Source organism: Camellia sinensis, chromosome 4 (assembly GCF_055761805.1).
Source record: "Camellia sinensis isolate YWXY chromosome 4, ASM5576180v1, whole genome shotgun sequence".
Classification (NCBI taxonomy): Eukaryota; Viridiplantae; Streptophyta; class Magnoliopsida; order Ericales; family Theaceae; genus Camellia; species Camellia sinensis.
In genome coordinates, this window is record NC_138964.1 from 210,977,188 (window position 1) to 210,994,911 (window position 17,724).

The 17,724-nt window shown below is 37.3% G+C and overlaps 1 protein-coding gene across 2 annotated transcripts; it reads left to right on the plus strand.

The window, feature by feature from the left end:
- Positions 1-140: 140 nt before the first annotated feature.
- LOC114307974 (histone acetyltransferase HAC1) lies at positions 141-17,123 on the plus strand. 2 transcript variants are annotated; one of them, XM_028253462.2, is made up of 17 exons: positions 141-334; positions 2,218-2,435; positions 2,582-2,684; positions 3,123-3,369; positions 3,454-3,687; positions 4,594-5,912; positions 7,263-7,550; positions 7,632-7,910; positions 11,130-11,258; positions 11,729-11,929; positions 12,064-12,206; positions 12,512-12,815; positions 13,702-13,841; positions 14,997-15,075; positions 15,233-15,625; positions 16,320-16,549; positions 16,635-17,123. In XM_028253462.2, the coding sequence occupies exons 2-17, from the start codon at positions 2,242-2,244 to the stop codon at positions 16,720-16,722; spliced, it is 4,371 nt and encodes a 1,456-aa protein (XP_028109263.2). In that variant the 5' UTR covers positions 141-334; positions 2,218-2,241; the 3' UTR covers positions 16,723-17,123. The 2 variants fall into 2 exon arrangements, with proteins under 2 accessions (XP_028109263.2, XP_028109264.2); XM_028253463.2 differs by having other exon boundaries at positions 3,123-3,345.
- The last annotated feature ends 601 nt before the right edge of the window (positions 17,124-17,724 follow it).

Consider the following 17,724-nt stretch of genomic DNA (forward strand, 5'->3'; position numbering starts at 1 on the left):
AAGTGCAAAAAAATTGAAACATAGAGAATTAATTTATTTTATTAAAAAAAAAACAAATTTTAAGTGCCAAATAAAAAGAGACGAAAAGGAAAAAATATAATTTACTCTAAAAAAAAAAAAACGAAAGATTCGTATGAACCGGAGGTCGGTGGTTCGATATCGTACCCAATTGTCATGGTGAACCGGACCACCACCACCCCTTTCTATATCACAGTCCCAGAGACCTAGGGTTCGAAAGTTCTTCGCTTCAATAGTCTTCCAGAACTCGTAATCTCTGTTCGATTTCACCTAATTCAAACTCGAGAAAGTTCTAATTGATCGCAATTCTTTGCAGGTCTCTCTCCTGTATATATATTGATAGATTGATAATCATGAATATCATCAATTTTATATGTTTGATTTCTGTTTACATTAGGGTTTTGATAAAAATTGTTGTTTCATTGTGTATGCAATTGTAAGTAGAAATTATGACTTCATATGTTTACTACACAGTGTTGAGTTATACATATATATAGATATATAATGGATTGTTTTAGGAATGTTGTGCGTCTTTGAGATAACCCTACAAAGTTTATGAACAACGAAGAACATTAGTAGTTAATCAATGGAAATTTTCATACCCAAGGAAAAAAAATTAAAAAAAATTCTTGTTTGTGTTTTATCTTATTATGATCATGACATCATGCTTTGGTTTTGGTTTATTTAAAGTTGAACCATTGACTCTTGGAGTCTTTTTCCTCCTGGGTTTATGGAGTGGTCCATGACTTCATATTTTTAAAGGTTAATTATGTTGACCTACCTTGAGGTTTGCCTAATTGCAGGGTTCTCCCCTAAGGTTTAGACTAATTGTTGGAATCTCTTTTGTAGTTTCAATAATTAGACTAACCTCCCTGATTTTGAAATTGATGTACAAACACCTGTTTATGTTGTCTAATCATAAAAAAACTGACAGAAATGGATGATATCATTAATTTAGTTGTCAAAGTACCAATCTTGCCCTTGAGTAATATTGAAATCTCATATGAAGTGAAAAGGGGGCAGCATAGCATCCATGGGCATGACCACATTGGATCACAACCCCCTTTTTCATCTTCTACCTCTAGTAGTCCAGTACAATGGCCAACAATGAAAGTGGCATGTTTTGGAAGGGCGAGTTTAAATTTTTATCCATTTTGGATCTTCAGTATTCATCAAAATTAAGAAAAGGGGAGGAAAACTCCAGAATTTAGCATAATCAGGTACTGTTATATTAATAGGGGCACATTACTTGATTAAATCCCATGATGATGAACCCCTTGGTCATCATAGGTTTGCATTTGCTGGATTGTCTACATGAATTTCAACATCATCCAAGTCAAGAAGGTTGGAAAAGTTTCTGGAGCATCTCACAGATGGCCCCATCCAGAAGCCTAAAGATGAACAGTTAGGGTAATTTAATACGTATTTTTCCCCTATAGAGTTCCCTTCCTCGGCAGGGACATGTTCCCGTCAATGTTACCAGAAAACACTAATATCCTAGCATATTATGTTTTGGAACATACTTTCCGAAATATGGTACACCTTTGTTCCAAAATGGTAAATTTAGTGATCTAAAGCGATCCCAATTTTTTTCCCAATATATTTCTCAAAGGTTTCCTTAGAGTAAAAAAAAAAAAGAGTCGGATATAATGAACTAAAATATAAGGTGAGTGAAGTTCTGACGAAATAAAACATAAAAAATGAGTCATAATGCTCACGGAAATGTGTTAATAGATTATTAATTTGGGGAAAGAAAACCTACATTTTAATGGATGTCTAATTGTCAAAAGAAAATAACTTTAGAAGTACCTTAATTTCTTATAGTGTAATTTATACAAGTCTACTCTTATTGTACCGTGTTTTAGAGCATGTGACATACTAGAACAATCCATGATATCCTGGTAACATAGGTTCCAGTTGCTTGCATCTGATGGCTGAGAGTGAAAGTGCTTTTAGAAATTCTATCATATTTCCAGCTTTGGCTGAATCATTGATTGATCAAAGTAACTGACCTTTATCCTTCTTGTCTGAATGCTACTAAAGTTGCAATTATTTTGGGATTCCAGATTCTTTTGTTTTCTAACTTCTGTTGTTCTTTGAAAGTTTTAATCATAAGATGATAAAACAATCAAGATCATGAATGTATCCTTCATAAATTATATTACTTACGTAATTTCTATTGAATTGCAACTTTTGCAGAATGAATAAACCCTCATAAACTGCATGATGGATGTCAAGGCATACACGTTGGGGCAGGTATGCAACCAGGTTGCAAGCCAGTTTGTGAGCAATGATTCACACCTTCCCCAGCTGCGTGAGATTGATTTTCATCAACACTCCATACATGGAGATTCTCTAGCTGATTGGTACAAGGATCCTAGAATGAGTCATGTTAATGAATTTTTCAAGAATAAGACGTAAGGTTTTAATGTTTACATGAATTGCATTATTAAAGTCCCTGAGAATGTCAAATCTGCTATAATAAAAATCTATATTTCAGTTTGTATTCTGTATTTTGTATTTTTTATTTACCTTTCTATATCTTATCAAATTTCTTCTGCAGTACCAAACATTCTATGCAGAAAACAAACCGTGAGTGGGGACAGTGGACATCTGGTCATGTTCGTGTCTCTCAAAGTCAGCTATCTGTTGATGGTGCTTCAAAGGTATTTTAGAATAAGTAAACAAAATTCAGTATAGCAGGTTATTTTCATTTGTTATGTAGTGATTTGCTTTGCTTAGCTCTTTTTTTCTTTTTCTTTTTTTGTACTGGCATGTAAGATCAGTACTCTGCTGATTTTTTTCAATATCATACTATTTTAAATAATCTTTTAGTATGTAATTTCTTGCTTCTAATAGTTAGGTCAGCTGATATATTAGAAAATTGGTCTCGTCTTTCATGCACTAAGCCCCCCCCCCCTGTCTCTTCTCCCGAGGGTTTTATGAAGTTGGGGTCCAGTCATTAGCTTATTAATGCTTCGTTCTTTTCTGAGGAATAATGTATTTATTTATATAGATCTTGAACCTTGTGGAGTGTTATTAGTGAAAGTTTTTGTCTGATTTTCTAAGTCACCTGAGCTCATGTATTTTCAATCGGTTCTTAGGAGTGCATGAACCAGAAGATACCGCCTCGTCGATTGCAATTGCAAAACATGATCCAGCATGAAATATCTGGTGCTAGCTTCTCCAGTCAAGTAGCCCACTGTCTTACATCCCCGTTTGTCAACTCAAATTCACCATACCCTGTGGTTGATTACTCCATGGTTGTTTGGAATAACAGTAACACATTGCAGACCAATAATGTTAATGACTCTAGCTTCTTTGAAGGTAGATCATTTGGCTCTTCCAAGGGTAAATTGATTAAACGATCATTATGCTCATGTATTGGGTTGTTCTGTAATTATATCTCATTAGTTAATAAATATTTACTTGCAGGATCTCCTTGTGATGGTTATAACCGGGGAGTTGCCACTACATTCATGGGCACAAGGCATGTTGCTAGTGGGATGGTTCCTTCTCCTGAGAAAATCTCATCCATCACAGCATGTTCTGATGCGGATATGCATTCTGATACTGGACCTTTTGATGGTGCACCAACTTTTCCTAGTAGTAGCTTACTATCTGAGTCATCATCAGAAAACTATGTCCAACAGAAGCATCTTAATGAGGGTATGTTCTCTAATTATTTTGCTAAAATTCTCCAAATTATAAAACCTTGAACAATGCCCAACATTTTGATTGAAAGTTTCTCTTATTGCATTTGCTTCTGTAGAAGTATATTTTGACCTTTTTAATTTTGGATGTTGTTAACGAGAGTGCCTTAGGGTACTCGTTTACAAGCTTGAAATAGTTGTACATTCTTTGTAAGAGTGTGTGCCATAAAGAATGTACACCCATTTTAAGCTTTGTTAACCAATGCCCTTAGGGCACTCAACTAGACCCTTTTATTTTTTGTTTTTCCTTGAGTATTTCTCTGTTTGTTACCTTGTGGAACTACACTTAGTGTTGGTATCCTAAATAATTTGGAGCAAGCACCTCATTTTCTCCCAAGCAAAAAAATTATTTCAGACACTATACGACTGAACCTTGATCACCATCTCAAACTTGTCCCTGTACAATGTGTATACACTAATTTGGACCCACTACTCAAGAGTATACCCCAAATTCCTGCAATCACCCACAAACCACAAGTATTGGTTAACTTGTAAGACTACAAGAAGAGTTGAACCCAAGATGTCCGAGTTTATGGCTCACTCCCTTACCCGTTGGCCTACGCATGTGAATTCTTCATTGAAATTTGTTTTTCTTAGATGCTTTTGGGAGACTTACATGACTGAGGCAAAATTGGGATTGGTGGCACCTATGTCCTCATGAAAGTGGCACCAATACCTTATTGTTACAGATGAGACCAGTTCACCCATCCTTGGCAACTCTTCTCTCTTCCTTTTTTTTTTTTTTTTTTATTTTTTTATATAATTTTGTTTTTGTTTTTGTTTGCTTTTAAAATTTTCTTGCCTTCGCCAGCATTCTTTTTCTCATGGCTTTATTTGCTTTTTGAATGATTATTTTCACCAGGTGAGTTGAATTTGATCAAACATGAAGGTTTCATGGAGAATAATCAGAATGTTTATTCGGAGAGGGTTCCATTATTTTTTAGGGAAAACTTGGAGTTACCTTTTCCAGACTTGCAGAACCTGCAGAAGGATGCACAGAGGATTCCTGAAGCATCTGATATTTTTCCTCGTGCAAATTTAGATATTTCAAAACCAACTTGTGAGGATTTATTGGAACCCAAGCCGCAGATGCCAGGGTCTCATCAGTTCCATCAGCAGCACCAAGATGAACGTTTGAATGAGATAGCGCCGCGGAAAACGTCTAAACAGTTGTATCTTTGTTCAGAACAATCACATGGTGTTAAACATGTTTCTTCAGAAAGTTATGCAATCCTTTTTGGTCCAACTGGAGCTGCCAAAGTTGTGCATTCAAGTGATCTAACGTTTAAAACAATTCTAGTTTCTTATATGAACTACAAGAGAATGAATGTAGATGGAAATCAAGTTTCCTTTATGAAACATATGCATGCGACATTATGTAATGAGAGCACATGCTACTGTGACCAGTATTCTGAACTAGTTTCCCATTTTGATAACTGTCATTGTTGGGAGTGCAACATATGCAAGCCTGTCCGAAGGTTTTGTGTTACTGGTAAACCTCTCGGGGGATCTAGAAAACAAGGAAAAGTTCACTTTGAGGGTTCCTGTGACACAGATTTTAGTTGTACTCCTGTCCCTACTGAAGATAATCTGCCTCCTCCTAAACGTCTGAAGATAGGGAATCCTGGTTCCTTAGAAACTGGGGTTTCTTATGTAGTTGCCTCTTCAAAGAATCAACCTTGTGAACCTGAAAAACTCTCACACTTGCAGCAATTGCCTGATGCTCCTGTATCAAATAATTTAGATGAAATGGAGATTAAAATGGGAGTGTCAACTCCCCTTCAAGACTCCATAAGCACTACTAGTTCAAGTAGGAATAATGTTACAGAAACTGCACAGAGGTCTGACTTACAGGGTACACCCATTCATCCTGAAGAGTTCATTGGTTGTTCTAAAGAAGGGGAGACAGTCCATGAGTGCATTAGTGAGGTTAGAAACAATGTCATGGATAATTTTAAAAAATCTGAAGAGCTCATTGTTGATCATAAAGTGGAGGAGAGAGAAGTCAGGACCAAGTCTGACCAGGCAAACCTAGAGACAAAAAGTAATTTGATTGCACCAGCAGCTAATTCAGAAACGAAGATGGAGGAGCCAAAGATAATGGGTGTGTCTTTGATTGAGTTTTTCACAGTAGAGGAAATGAAGGAACATTTATTGAGTCTCAGGCAGTGGGTTGGTCAGGTTTGTACAGCACTTTATGATTTTTGCTGTTTTTGATTTGCTTTAATTATTCTTTTGGATTGTATATATCATTAGGATTAGCATAATAAGGTCTTTTAATAGATTGATCCATTTGAAGGTTTTCCCTATACTCAACTTAGTGAAGCCACATTTCAACCACTTTGTCCTGGCTGAAGAAGTCTTTTCTTGAGATCATGTTCTTTCTCACAACTTACATTCATATCTTGTTGGTCTATCTCTTGTTCTTGAGGCTTCAACTTCTCCCTCTTAGTGGTGCTGTCCTTGTTATTTGACACAAACATTCAATTCGTGTAGCCAACCAATCATATATTGTCTTCATTGTGCTCAATTGGACTATATAAGAAGCAAAGGAGGAATATTTAACATACCTTATTCTTACATGGTGTTAGCTTGAGTTGCATCTCCTGGCACCCACAAAAAGGGAGGTGCAGAATTCAAGTCCTTGTTAGGACCCACTCTATCCGAAAAGAACTAATCTTTGTAATTTAGTTTCTAGGACTTGCTGTTGTCATTTTGCCTCAGAGAAATTTTTTTGCACCTCATTTGTGTAAGGTTCCTGTTCTTTAAAATGTATGCAAAGAAATATATAAATAATATTAGATTATATATTTTTTTACATACATGTTAAACAGATACATAAAATATATTAACATGTTACCATGTCCTTGCCATGCTGTGCTCTACTTTTTTAAGATTTGCTGTCAGTGAGTTCGTATTGTGTTGTGCTAAGCTAAGAAGCACCGACACTCCAAGATGTGTGCTATGTCCATGTTCTTGTCCAACACAGCAGGGACACACATGTCAATGTCACATCACATCACATGGCATGTCAATTTTTTTAATTATTAATTTTTCATAGGACACGTAGGGGACCTCATGCACATGCGTGTTCGTAAATAAAATATATAAAAAAATATATTTTTTCGCCATATGTTGACCGATTCCATATCCTAATTTTTTTAGAATCGTCGTGTCCACTATCCGTGTAGGTGCTTCTTAGGTGTTGTGTCTTTGATTGATTTCTTGGACCAGGCTTGTAGATTTTCCATCAATTTTGGGAGTATTTTATTCAAATTCAGCATGTAGTTTTTACTTACCTAAACATGGTGTTAGATATATGTGACCTTTGGTGTTGCTACAATTTAAATATAGTAACCTATGGAAGGGGTGACCATTGGTTCAATGGTTAAAACTTGACCTAATAACCTTGAGGTTATGGGTTTAAGTCTTGAGAACACCACTTTGTGCATTATGCCAAAGGTGTACTCAATCTTTCCCCTCCCAAACACATATTAATGTGTACTAATTGGGCGTTATTTTTTTATGCAGGAAGTAAAAGGAAGCCCAATGGCATATTCTGTTGGTGAAAACTCATGCCAGTTGTGTGCTATGGACAAGCTTGTGCTTGCCCCAGCACCAATATATTGCTCAGCTTGCGGGGCTCGTATGAAATTCGGTATGGTTTATTATTGCGGACTTGATGAGATGGGTACACAGCATTGCTTTTGCACTTCATGCTTCAAGAAGTCTCGTGGTGGTGATATCTCATTTCATGGCATTTCCGTTTCCAAGGAAAAGCTTCACAAGGAAAAGAATGACCATGAAGATGAAGAATCGGTAATCTACGTCATTTTCCCCTTTGAGATATCAGTTTAAATAAATGGTTTAAGACTCCATACAATCATTTTGTCTTTGCAGTGGGTTCAATGTGATAAATGCAAAGGCTGGCAACACCAGATATGTGGTCTCTACAATGATAAAAGAGATTTAGGAGGAAAAGCAGAGTATATTTGTCCAAAATGCTACTTAGAAGGAATAGAAGTTGGAGAGCGTGTGCCCTTACCAAAGACTGCTGCTTTTGGAGCAAAAGATTTGCCAACTACTATGCTCAGTGATTACATTGAGCAAAGGCTCTTTAGGCGTCTCAATCAAGAGAGAGAGGAGAGGGCAAATTCTTTACAAAAGAACCTTGATGAGGTATAATACAAATACTCTGTTTATAAATATTTTCTTTTTCATTTTTGACACATGAATTAATGTATTATATTCACTTGGTAATGACCTAGAAGAAAGGATAGAAACATAAACTATCAAGACATGATCAAATTATAGCTGGTCTAAGACAGAATTATTGTGTGATCACTCAAAAGAGGAACAATATTTGTCCATGCTTGCCATTAGCTGTGATAGATTTTCATGCATGTCATGCCTAATAAATATTGCACGTGTTTGATTTCTTTAGCCATGGGATATAATTCGACCTCCGAACAGTTTGATTTTTGCATGCATGACAAACATGGGGAACTCATGCAATTTAACAGTGGGGTGGGGCCAATACAGATTAATGTAGGACAGTGATGTGTATTCAATATAGCCGTCTTTTGAATGACTTTTTGGTGGGAAATGTTACAAAGTTGTGGATTTTGGGTTTTAAATGATAGCATGACGGGTGTAGGGTTTTAATGAGGGTTTGGGAACAACAAATTAAAGAGTTTTGGAGATATTTTGATGGCCAAAGGGTGAGGAAAGAGGTTACGCTTTATTATATCTTAATATGGGGGAGTTTTGGGACTGAAATTTGGGCTGTTTTGGTCCTGTACATAACAAGCTGAAAACAATACCTTTCCCTTTCTTTGTTGGGGATTGATTATTTGGGTTGTCTTCATGTAGGGATTGCTAAAGGATGATTTTTTGGTTGAAAACAAAAATTTTTAAGAACTAGTTGTAATGTAAAGCATAGACTGTAAGTTAGTCTAGGAATCTCACATAGACTACTTGGTCTTCACCATCGCAAGGGTTAGGCTTCATCACACAGCACAAAATATTTTGGTAACACTTACGTTTTCAGTTTTCTGTTTATATTTACAAAAATTTTAAAAACTCAAATAAAAACTTGTTTGGTAAAATTTTTGATTTATAAATTAGTGGTCTCAGTTTATAAATTTGGCCAAAAAATGAAAACACAAAAAATGTGTTTCCATTTTGAGTTTTCAGTTTTTATTTTTTATCACCCAACATTAGTCACCACCCGCCACCATTTTTTACCACCATCTTCTGCTACCACCACCCACCACCACCATCTGCCACCACCACTCACCACCCACCAGCTACCACCAACCACCACCCGCTACTACCAGCCACCACCCACCTGCCACCCACTTGCCACTACCACCCATCCCTCGCCACCGCCGCCACCGCCACCACCACCACCACCACCACCACCCACCTGTCATCCACCCGCCACCACCCACCACCTGCCACTATCATTCACTGCCCGCCACCACCACCCGCCACTTACTTGCCACCACCACTCACCAGCCACCTGCCACCACCAGCCACCCACCACCACCACCACCACCAGCCACCTGCCACCCACCCGCCACCACCACCCATCACCAGCACCACCACTACCACCCACCACCCACCCACCACCACCCACTCGCTACCATTTACTACCCGCCACCGTCACCCACCCACCCGCCACCACCACCGCCACCACCCACTCGCTACCACCTACCACCCGCCACCGTCACCCACCCACCCACCACCACCACCACCCGCCACCACCCGCCATCCGCCACCCATTTGCTACCACCACCACCACCCACCACCCGTTGCCACCCATCACATGCCACCGTCACCCACCCACCCACCCGCCACCAACCACTACCACCCGCCACCCACCCGTCTCCACCACCACCACCACCACCACCACCCACTCGCTACCACCCACCACCCACCACCGTCACCCACCAATCCACCACCACCACCCGCCACCTATCCGCCACCCGCCACCCGCCACCCACCTGCCACCACCACCCACCACCCGCCACCACCACCTCCCACTCACTACCATCCACCACCCGCCACTGTCACTCACCTACCCACCACCACCACCAGCTACCCACCACCCACCGTCACCACTTTCCACCACCGTCTTCCGCCGCCACTTGCCACCACTTGCCACTTCTCACTCTTTTTTATATTTTTAAAATTTTTTAAACATTTTGTCAATTACCAAACGCGTTTGTAGTTTATGTTTTTCTAAAAATAAACAAAAAATAAACAAAAACCAGTTTATAAAAATTTTGTAAATCTAAACTGAAAACGTAAACGTTACCAAACACACCCTTAAATTCTCCAAACTTTAGTCTTTTTGCATAGAGAGATTACATAGGTGTATATATGCTTGTGCCCAATCATACTCCGCTATGACTAGGACTTCAAAATTATAACTTTTTAACTATTAAGACTATTTTAGACCTAACAAACCCATATAAAATGACCCATTTAAATAACTTGACCCGAAACAAGACTCATTTAAATAATTTCCACGCCCTTAGTTCCTATAACAAATAAAGCACAATTAGAAGAACCAGCAGCTTATTAATTGTAAATAAAGATTGTTAACACTACCATGGACATTTTTCTTTGGAACAATAAGGCTTCTTGATAATTGCTGGACCCATACAGAGATTACATAGCTGTATATAGGTTTGTGTCCAATCCTATTCCAAAAAAAAAATAAATAAATAAGGGTCACGATGCTCCCACTAAAGCATGGTCTAGGGAGGGTAAGCATTGCTGTAGGGTTAACCCTACTCCAGGACTTACAAAAAAAGAAGTGTCCAATCCTTCTCCAGCTTTGTCTTGGACTTTAAAATTGAAAATCTTGACCTTTTTACTATTAAGACCGTTCTCCACTAGCAAAACCCATATATGATGACCCATTTAAATAATTTGACTAGAAACAAGATCGATGGATCCACATTGCGGCAAATCTAGAAATTGCTAAGATGCTCTCAGCTCCTAAAACAAGTAAAACACAAATAAAAAGACCAGCAGCATACTGACCATATATAAAGACTCTAAACACTACCATGTACTTTTTCTCCTTCGGAGAAATAAAGCTTCTTGATAATTGTGGGACCCATATTCTTTTGTTTTAGGACTCCAAAGCCTGTCATACTTGTTTAGCCCATTGTTGGATGTAGCATCACAGCTCCTGTATGAAGTATTCAGTGATGTCGAACTAGCTAGTGATTAAGATTAGGATTTTATCCTGTGGCAAAAATGTTTGCCCATTTGAGAATTTTCACACATTTGTTTTATCTAACATTTCTCAGCAAGAGTATATCTAATGCTTTATGTTTCAGAATACAATTGCTTGATATAAGATGTTCAACCTATTTCTAGGTACCTGGAGCAACAGATCTTGTTGTCAGAGTGGTGTTATCTGTCAGTAAACTATTGAAAGTGAAGCAGCAATTTTTAGATATTTTTCATGATGAGAACTACCCGACAGAGTTCCCATACAGATCAAAGGTAAGAGAAATTTCAGTATTTCATGCACAAGCAATTTCCTGTTGCTTGTCTTTGTTGATGCAACTTATAAGAACTTCAACTAAGATATATGAAAACACCAAAAATCTCCTTTAATTCATAAGTGACACCACCAACCTTCATTTTTTGGGTTGACTTATAGTTGAATCTCTCCTTTATTAAACTTCAGTATTTTGCTACTCAACTGTTCGTTTTTTTATATTGGTTAATGATTTTTCTACGATAATGGCCATACAAATCATTTAATTTCTTTTTTCATACGAAATGTGAAAGGACTAGAGGTGAGTACGTTCTGATATAAATTCATAGGGGAGATTGATGTTACTGCAAATTCTTCAAGAAAGTTTCTTATTTTCTTTTTTTTCCCCCCTTTGTTAATCACCCACATGTTGAATTACAGCTGTTAATTGTTTTATATTTTCATGAATTCTGACACATTCTTTCCCCATCAGGTGATTCTTTTGTTTCAGAAAATTGAAGGTGTAGATGTTTGCCTATTTGGAATGTATATCCAGGAGTTTGGTTCAGAATGTGGTCAACCCAATCAACGTTGCGTATATATCTCATATCTCGATTCTGTCAAGTACTTTAGACCCGAGATAAGAACTGTGTCCGGTGAAGCTCTTCGTACTTTCGTTTACCATGAAATATTGGTAATTATCTTCTTCTTTTTTCCTGGTTTATTTGTTTAATCCCTATTATTATATCAAGCATTTAAAGCTTCTATTGGAAAATGTAAATAACAAGAAGATTGGCTCTTTGCTTTGTCCTTTATTGTCATCATCAGATAGGATACCTTGATTTTTGCAAGAAACGAGGTTTTGCAACCTGCTATATATGGGCATGCCCGCCTTTGAAAGGAGAAGATTATATTTTGTATTGCCATCCAGAGAGTCAGAGAACACCCAAGGCTGATAAACTGCGACAGTGGTATTTCCTCTCTCCGAACATGTTAATTTTACATGTGTGTTTATGTGTTTGCATTATTTATGTGATTAAGATATGTGTAATACCTCGGTATCCCGCACTCTCTCTCTTTCCACACCTTGACATGCTTGCATGTATGCATTTATATATGTATTTAAGCATGACACATGTATTAATGCATGTCATTCCTAACTCAGGTGATTGGTCTGTTTTCAGATGTTTGTTCATAGTTTTTTTTCTCTGATTTCCATGTCTGCAGCTTTTGTTGGGCATGCATATTTCTTGACTTGAAGATTTTCCACGTGCAGGTATAAGTCAATGCTAAGAAAAGCAACCAAAGAGAATATAGTGGTGCATTGCACTAATTTATATGATCATTTCTTTGTTCCTACTGGAGAATGCAACATCAAGATAACTGCAGCTCGTTTGCCATATTTTGATGGTGACTATTGTTCTGGTGCTGCTATAGATATGATTAAAAATATTGAACAAGGAAGTCAAGTAGGTTCACAGAGCAAGGGGAAAAATGTTCTGACAAAGAGAACCTTAAAAGCTATGGGACATACCAATCTTTCTGATAATGCAACCAAAGATATTCTACTGATGCAAAAAGTAAATTCTGCTCTTCTTTTCTGTCCTACTCTCTAGTAACCTCTATAGATGTCATTGATTTGCATAGTCAGGTGTTTTGATTTAGTTCTTGTTCTATTATACCTCATGCTATGCTAGGCTTCCAGTTTATTTACTTAAGGTCTTTCTTTTATTATTATGTCACTGGGTGCAACCACCCCACCTTCTTCCCTCTCTCCTCCCCAATAGGGGAACCTAATCTTTCATGATACGTGGAGGGGACCAGACCCCTTACATCTGGTTGATCTGGGTTAGGACTCATAGTAGTTGAACATGGACAGAGTGTTTCTTCCAGTGCCTCACATCAACTCAGTTAGTATTTGGCCATTTCTTGGACCAAAATAATGCTGACTGATGCGTTAAGTACCATGACCTCAATTGGTCCTGATTATAATAAGCTATAGACTATCTTAGAGGCCAAAGGACAAAACAGTCCTTTCCTCAACTCAGGTTTGCATGGAGATGACCCCATTAATGAGAAAGTTCCCACAAAATGGGAAAGCTTCTACAGAAAAGGAGATATTGTCTTTGTTGTTGCACATCCCATTTATTTAGAGGTGAATGTTTCCATTGAAGGAAAGGCTCTTTATCTCTGTACTAGAGGTAGGATCCTAAGAGAAGTGGAATTTGTTGAAAGGCCTCTTGAATAGCCAGAAATGGCTTAGAAGAACTTATCATTCTCCTTTTAATTTTGATGTTGATGCATACCTATTAATATTTCATTTTATATGCTACATCCTTTTGTTGGTTTTTGAAGATTCTGATTTTCATTCAACACTGCCCCGAATTATTAAAAGCATTGCATTTCTTTTATATGATGATACTATTTGTTAATCCTTGATTATTTTCTTGTTCTTTCGTTTGATAGCTGGGGCAAACCATCTTTCCTGTGAAGGAAGACTTTATCATGGCCCATTTACAATTTACTTGCATGTGCTGTCGTGAAATGATACGATCTGGAAGCCGATGGTATTGCAATGAATGCAAAAACTTTCAGCTATGTGAAAGGTTATTTTCTTCTCTGAAAGTTTATTTCTGTGTTTTTTGTTTTTCCTTCCTTTCGCTGGCTATGGAAACTTATAATTTGATGATGTAGTTCTTGCCTGACCTTTACCCACTCTCCACTGAAGTCCTCCTCGATGTCTTCTCTTCAATATTTTATTTTCTAATTGTATTGACACATTCTCTAGCTTTTTTTCCTTTTATCTTAGAGATTAGATAATTTTATTTCATAATAAATAATATTTCCCACATAAGATAGTGAAAATTCAACTTTTCAACTAACCTGTAAGATGTAATAATGCCTTTTTCATCAAGCCACTAAATAAATAATAAATAATATTTGGGTTCCATTTAAGGAGTGATTGCAAAGCATAAGAAAGTGAAAATTCAACTTTTAAAGATGTAATAATGCCTTTTTCATCAAGCTAAGTAATTTGAAAGCATTACAATTTGTGAAGTCTCTGGGTTGAGTTTTATGTAGAGTTAGTTAACAATTAATAATGATAATTTGCTCGGTATACATTTTCTTTTTTCAGGGAACAAGTGATCAGAAATAGTTAAGAGTTTAATTCTGTTTCATATTACAAATATGATATTTAGCTATTAAAAAAAGGATTTTGTCAACGTGTGCCCTTAGGGAACATGTTAAGAAATTTAAAAAGATTGTACATTTTGCATGAAAATGCGTGTAATAAATAATGTATAATCTTTTTTAAGCTTTCTTAACATATGCTCTAAGGGCACACATTAACAATACCCATAAAAAAATTCAAAATTTTGGGGTTGAAGAATAAGGATATGCAAGGCTTAAAATTATGGAAAAGTGACTGAAATCATGTTTTACTTCACATTTGGTCACTTATGTTATGGATGTGAAGATTAGCATCTCTCCTCCTAATAATTGATGGTGCCATTTTCATATTATAGATAAGCTAATCCTATTTAAGGACTGTTTTTTGAATGCAAGTCCATTGGTAAAATTTAGTAGTTTATCATTCTTGATCTTTTGCTAAAATTTTCTTGTCAATTTTGCTTTACCCGATGCAAGAAGATGTGATCTGCCTGAAGTTTTATGCTGGAGTTGTATTCATGACTTTATGTAGTGGGTTGCAGTAGTCCTCAAATTTTTAATTCTTATCCACCCTCTCATATATGTTGTAGATGCCATGAGGTGGAGCAAAATCTCAATGAGTGGAACACACACACTTCCAATACTGGGGAAAAACATTTTATCTCTCAGGTGATTCCCAAATTCCAACGTTACAACCATTTTCCGCTGTTTTTTTTTTTAACAAAATGAAAACAAAAATTCTTCCACACACATTCTAGTTTATTTTGGTACACAGTCCTTCTCGAATTCACTTCCTATTTTACATATATACATTTATTCTCTTCAGGTTGCAGTAAATGATGTGCCCATTGATACGGTGGATACAGATGTTATTCTGGATAATGGTTACTTTGAGAATAGGCACTCCTTCTTGAGCTTTTGTCAGGGGAGTCATTATCAGTTTGATACACTTCGTCGTGCCAAGCATTCCTCAATGATGATTCTTTTTCATCTCCACAACTCAACAGAGCCAGGTGTTGGGGCCACCTGCTACATTTGCCATCAGGATATTATGGTGAACCAGGGATGGCATTGTGAGATTTGTCCAGGGTTTGCTGCTTGTGATGGATGCTATCAAATTAAAGGTGGTGATTTTCATATTCATAAGTTAAGTCAACGTTCATCCATCATAAATTGTGGGGCAAAGAATAGACAGGCTCAGCTGCACAAACATATGCCGGTATGGAGAAATCTTTCATATGCATTTAACTATAAATAAAAATAAAAAATCAATCTTTTGGCATTCCAGTGGCTGCTGAGCGAAGTTGTCATTGTTTTTAGAATCATATGTCATCTTTTGTAGTATCTAGAAAACAAGGTCCGGTGTCCTAAACGTTCTATTATTTTCTCTGGTAGCATCTTTTAGCTATTGTTCGAGTAGTGTGCCCCCCCCCCCCCCCCCCCCCCCCTTGCCCAGTGCAAGGGGATCTTGTTCTTTTTCTTTGGTTCGAAGAGCATATTTTTCAGTCTTGCAGCGATAAAAAATAATATTCCAAGGGTTTTCCTAAATGAAAAATATAAAGTAAGGTATTAGATTCAAGGACTATATAAATGATATTTGCAATTTGCTATATCACCTCTTCAAAAGTTAGGCCCTTTTGGAGGTGGTGTTTAAATTGTACCTCATTGCTCTTGGTACTACTGTGTCAACTTTTCCCTAGTGTTGCTCCAATTGGAGAATAACATATGGAATTGACAACTGCATAAACTAGTGGGGAAAAAAATTCCAGAAGGAAGGTAGCACCCATGTTTTTAGGTGCTACTTCCGTATGATTTTACAATGATTAGATGGGTCCTTTCTACAAAGCTTAAAGATTGCTATAATATTAATTTTGTGCTATTGAACCATTGAAATTTTTTCCCTGGTGGTGCAGATGAGGGAAGCCCTTGATGTTCTTCTGATGCATGCCTCTCAATGTAATGCGACCAAAATCAAACCCTGCTCCTATCCAAACTGCCTTCAGGTGAGAAAGCTCTTCCACCATACACAGCAATGCAATCTTCGGCTTGCTGGGGGTTGTCAAGTCTGTCAGAAAATCTGGAAGCTGCTGAAGGAGCACTCAAAAAATTGTAGAGATTCTGGTTGTGGAGTACCGCGCTGCATGTGGGTTATGCTAACATTTGGGAATTTTTTATTTCTTTTCTACTTCGATTTGGAAATAGTGAAATAACATTCTTCCAATATGCAGGGATCTGAAGAAGCGTGCCGAACTGCTTGCATCACAATCTGAAACTCGCCGAAGAGCTGCGGTTGTAGGGTCACTAGGAGATAGCTGAGAAGATATTGTTATAGATTGATCATTGTCAGCGACCATTTGTACAGTCAAAACAGAGCGAGAATTGTACAGTTAGCTAGCAGGCTTAGACAAAAGTATGAATCACCCATTTATATCAGATATTAAGATGGATTATCCAGATAAGGAATTCGTTCAATACATACCAAGTTTGGAGAGAGATTTGGTGTACAGACGAAAAGTAGTAATTATTATTTAGTTTTGCACCAAACTACAATTGTGTATATCTTTCTTGTGCAAGAATACATTTCAGAGTAGTTTGTAAATACACCTTCCATTTTTTCCTTCTAGATTTTTATCTTGGTTTGGTTGTGTAGTTTAGTCAGGTACATATTTTGACAAATTCATGTGGAATAATAAATTTGAAGAGATCCATTTTTGCTATTTTGAAATTTTTCATGTTACTTCATTTATCCCCAAGTGACAATCTAAGGGCTATACTGGAAAAGAAACCATCTTTTTTCTTGAATAAGATTTACCTATTCAGCAGGTACAGCGGCAGAGAAAAGTCTCTGTTCATGTGTTTGCCTGCAGGTGATTGTCGGGGCAACTTCAGAAAGAATTACAGCGAGATGACACCTGGCTATTAATTTTTTTTTTTTTTTTGAAGATTTAGTCCGAGAACATAATGGAGTTGGAGAAATCTTTGGCCATGCTTAAGAGGGAGGTCTTACCCATTGAAGAAATCTCTCATTATGAACAAGAAGTCTACCGGATTAATCTATCCTCTGCAGGTATGCAGTCCTAACTCATTTGTTGGATTTCTGATATACCGATGAGAAATGGGTTTTAGTTGCAATTTATTTACTTATTTTCTTATGTATTACAGCTGAGGCTTCAATATGTTCGCCTTTTGTAGCTTGACTTGACATTCTTTGTTCAACAAGAGGAGATTACAGCTTTCTGAAGTGCGGAGAGTGCTGAAACCATGATTGACAATTCTCAAGCAGATCATAGAAATTTGCCAAATCAATGAAGTCTTAAA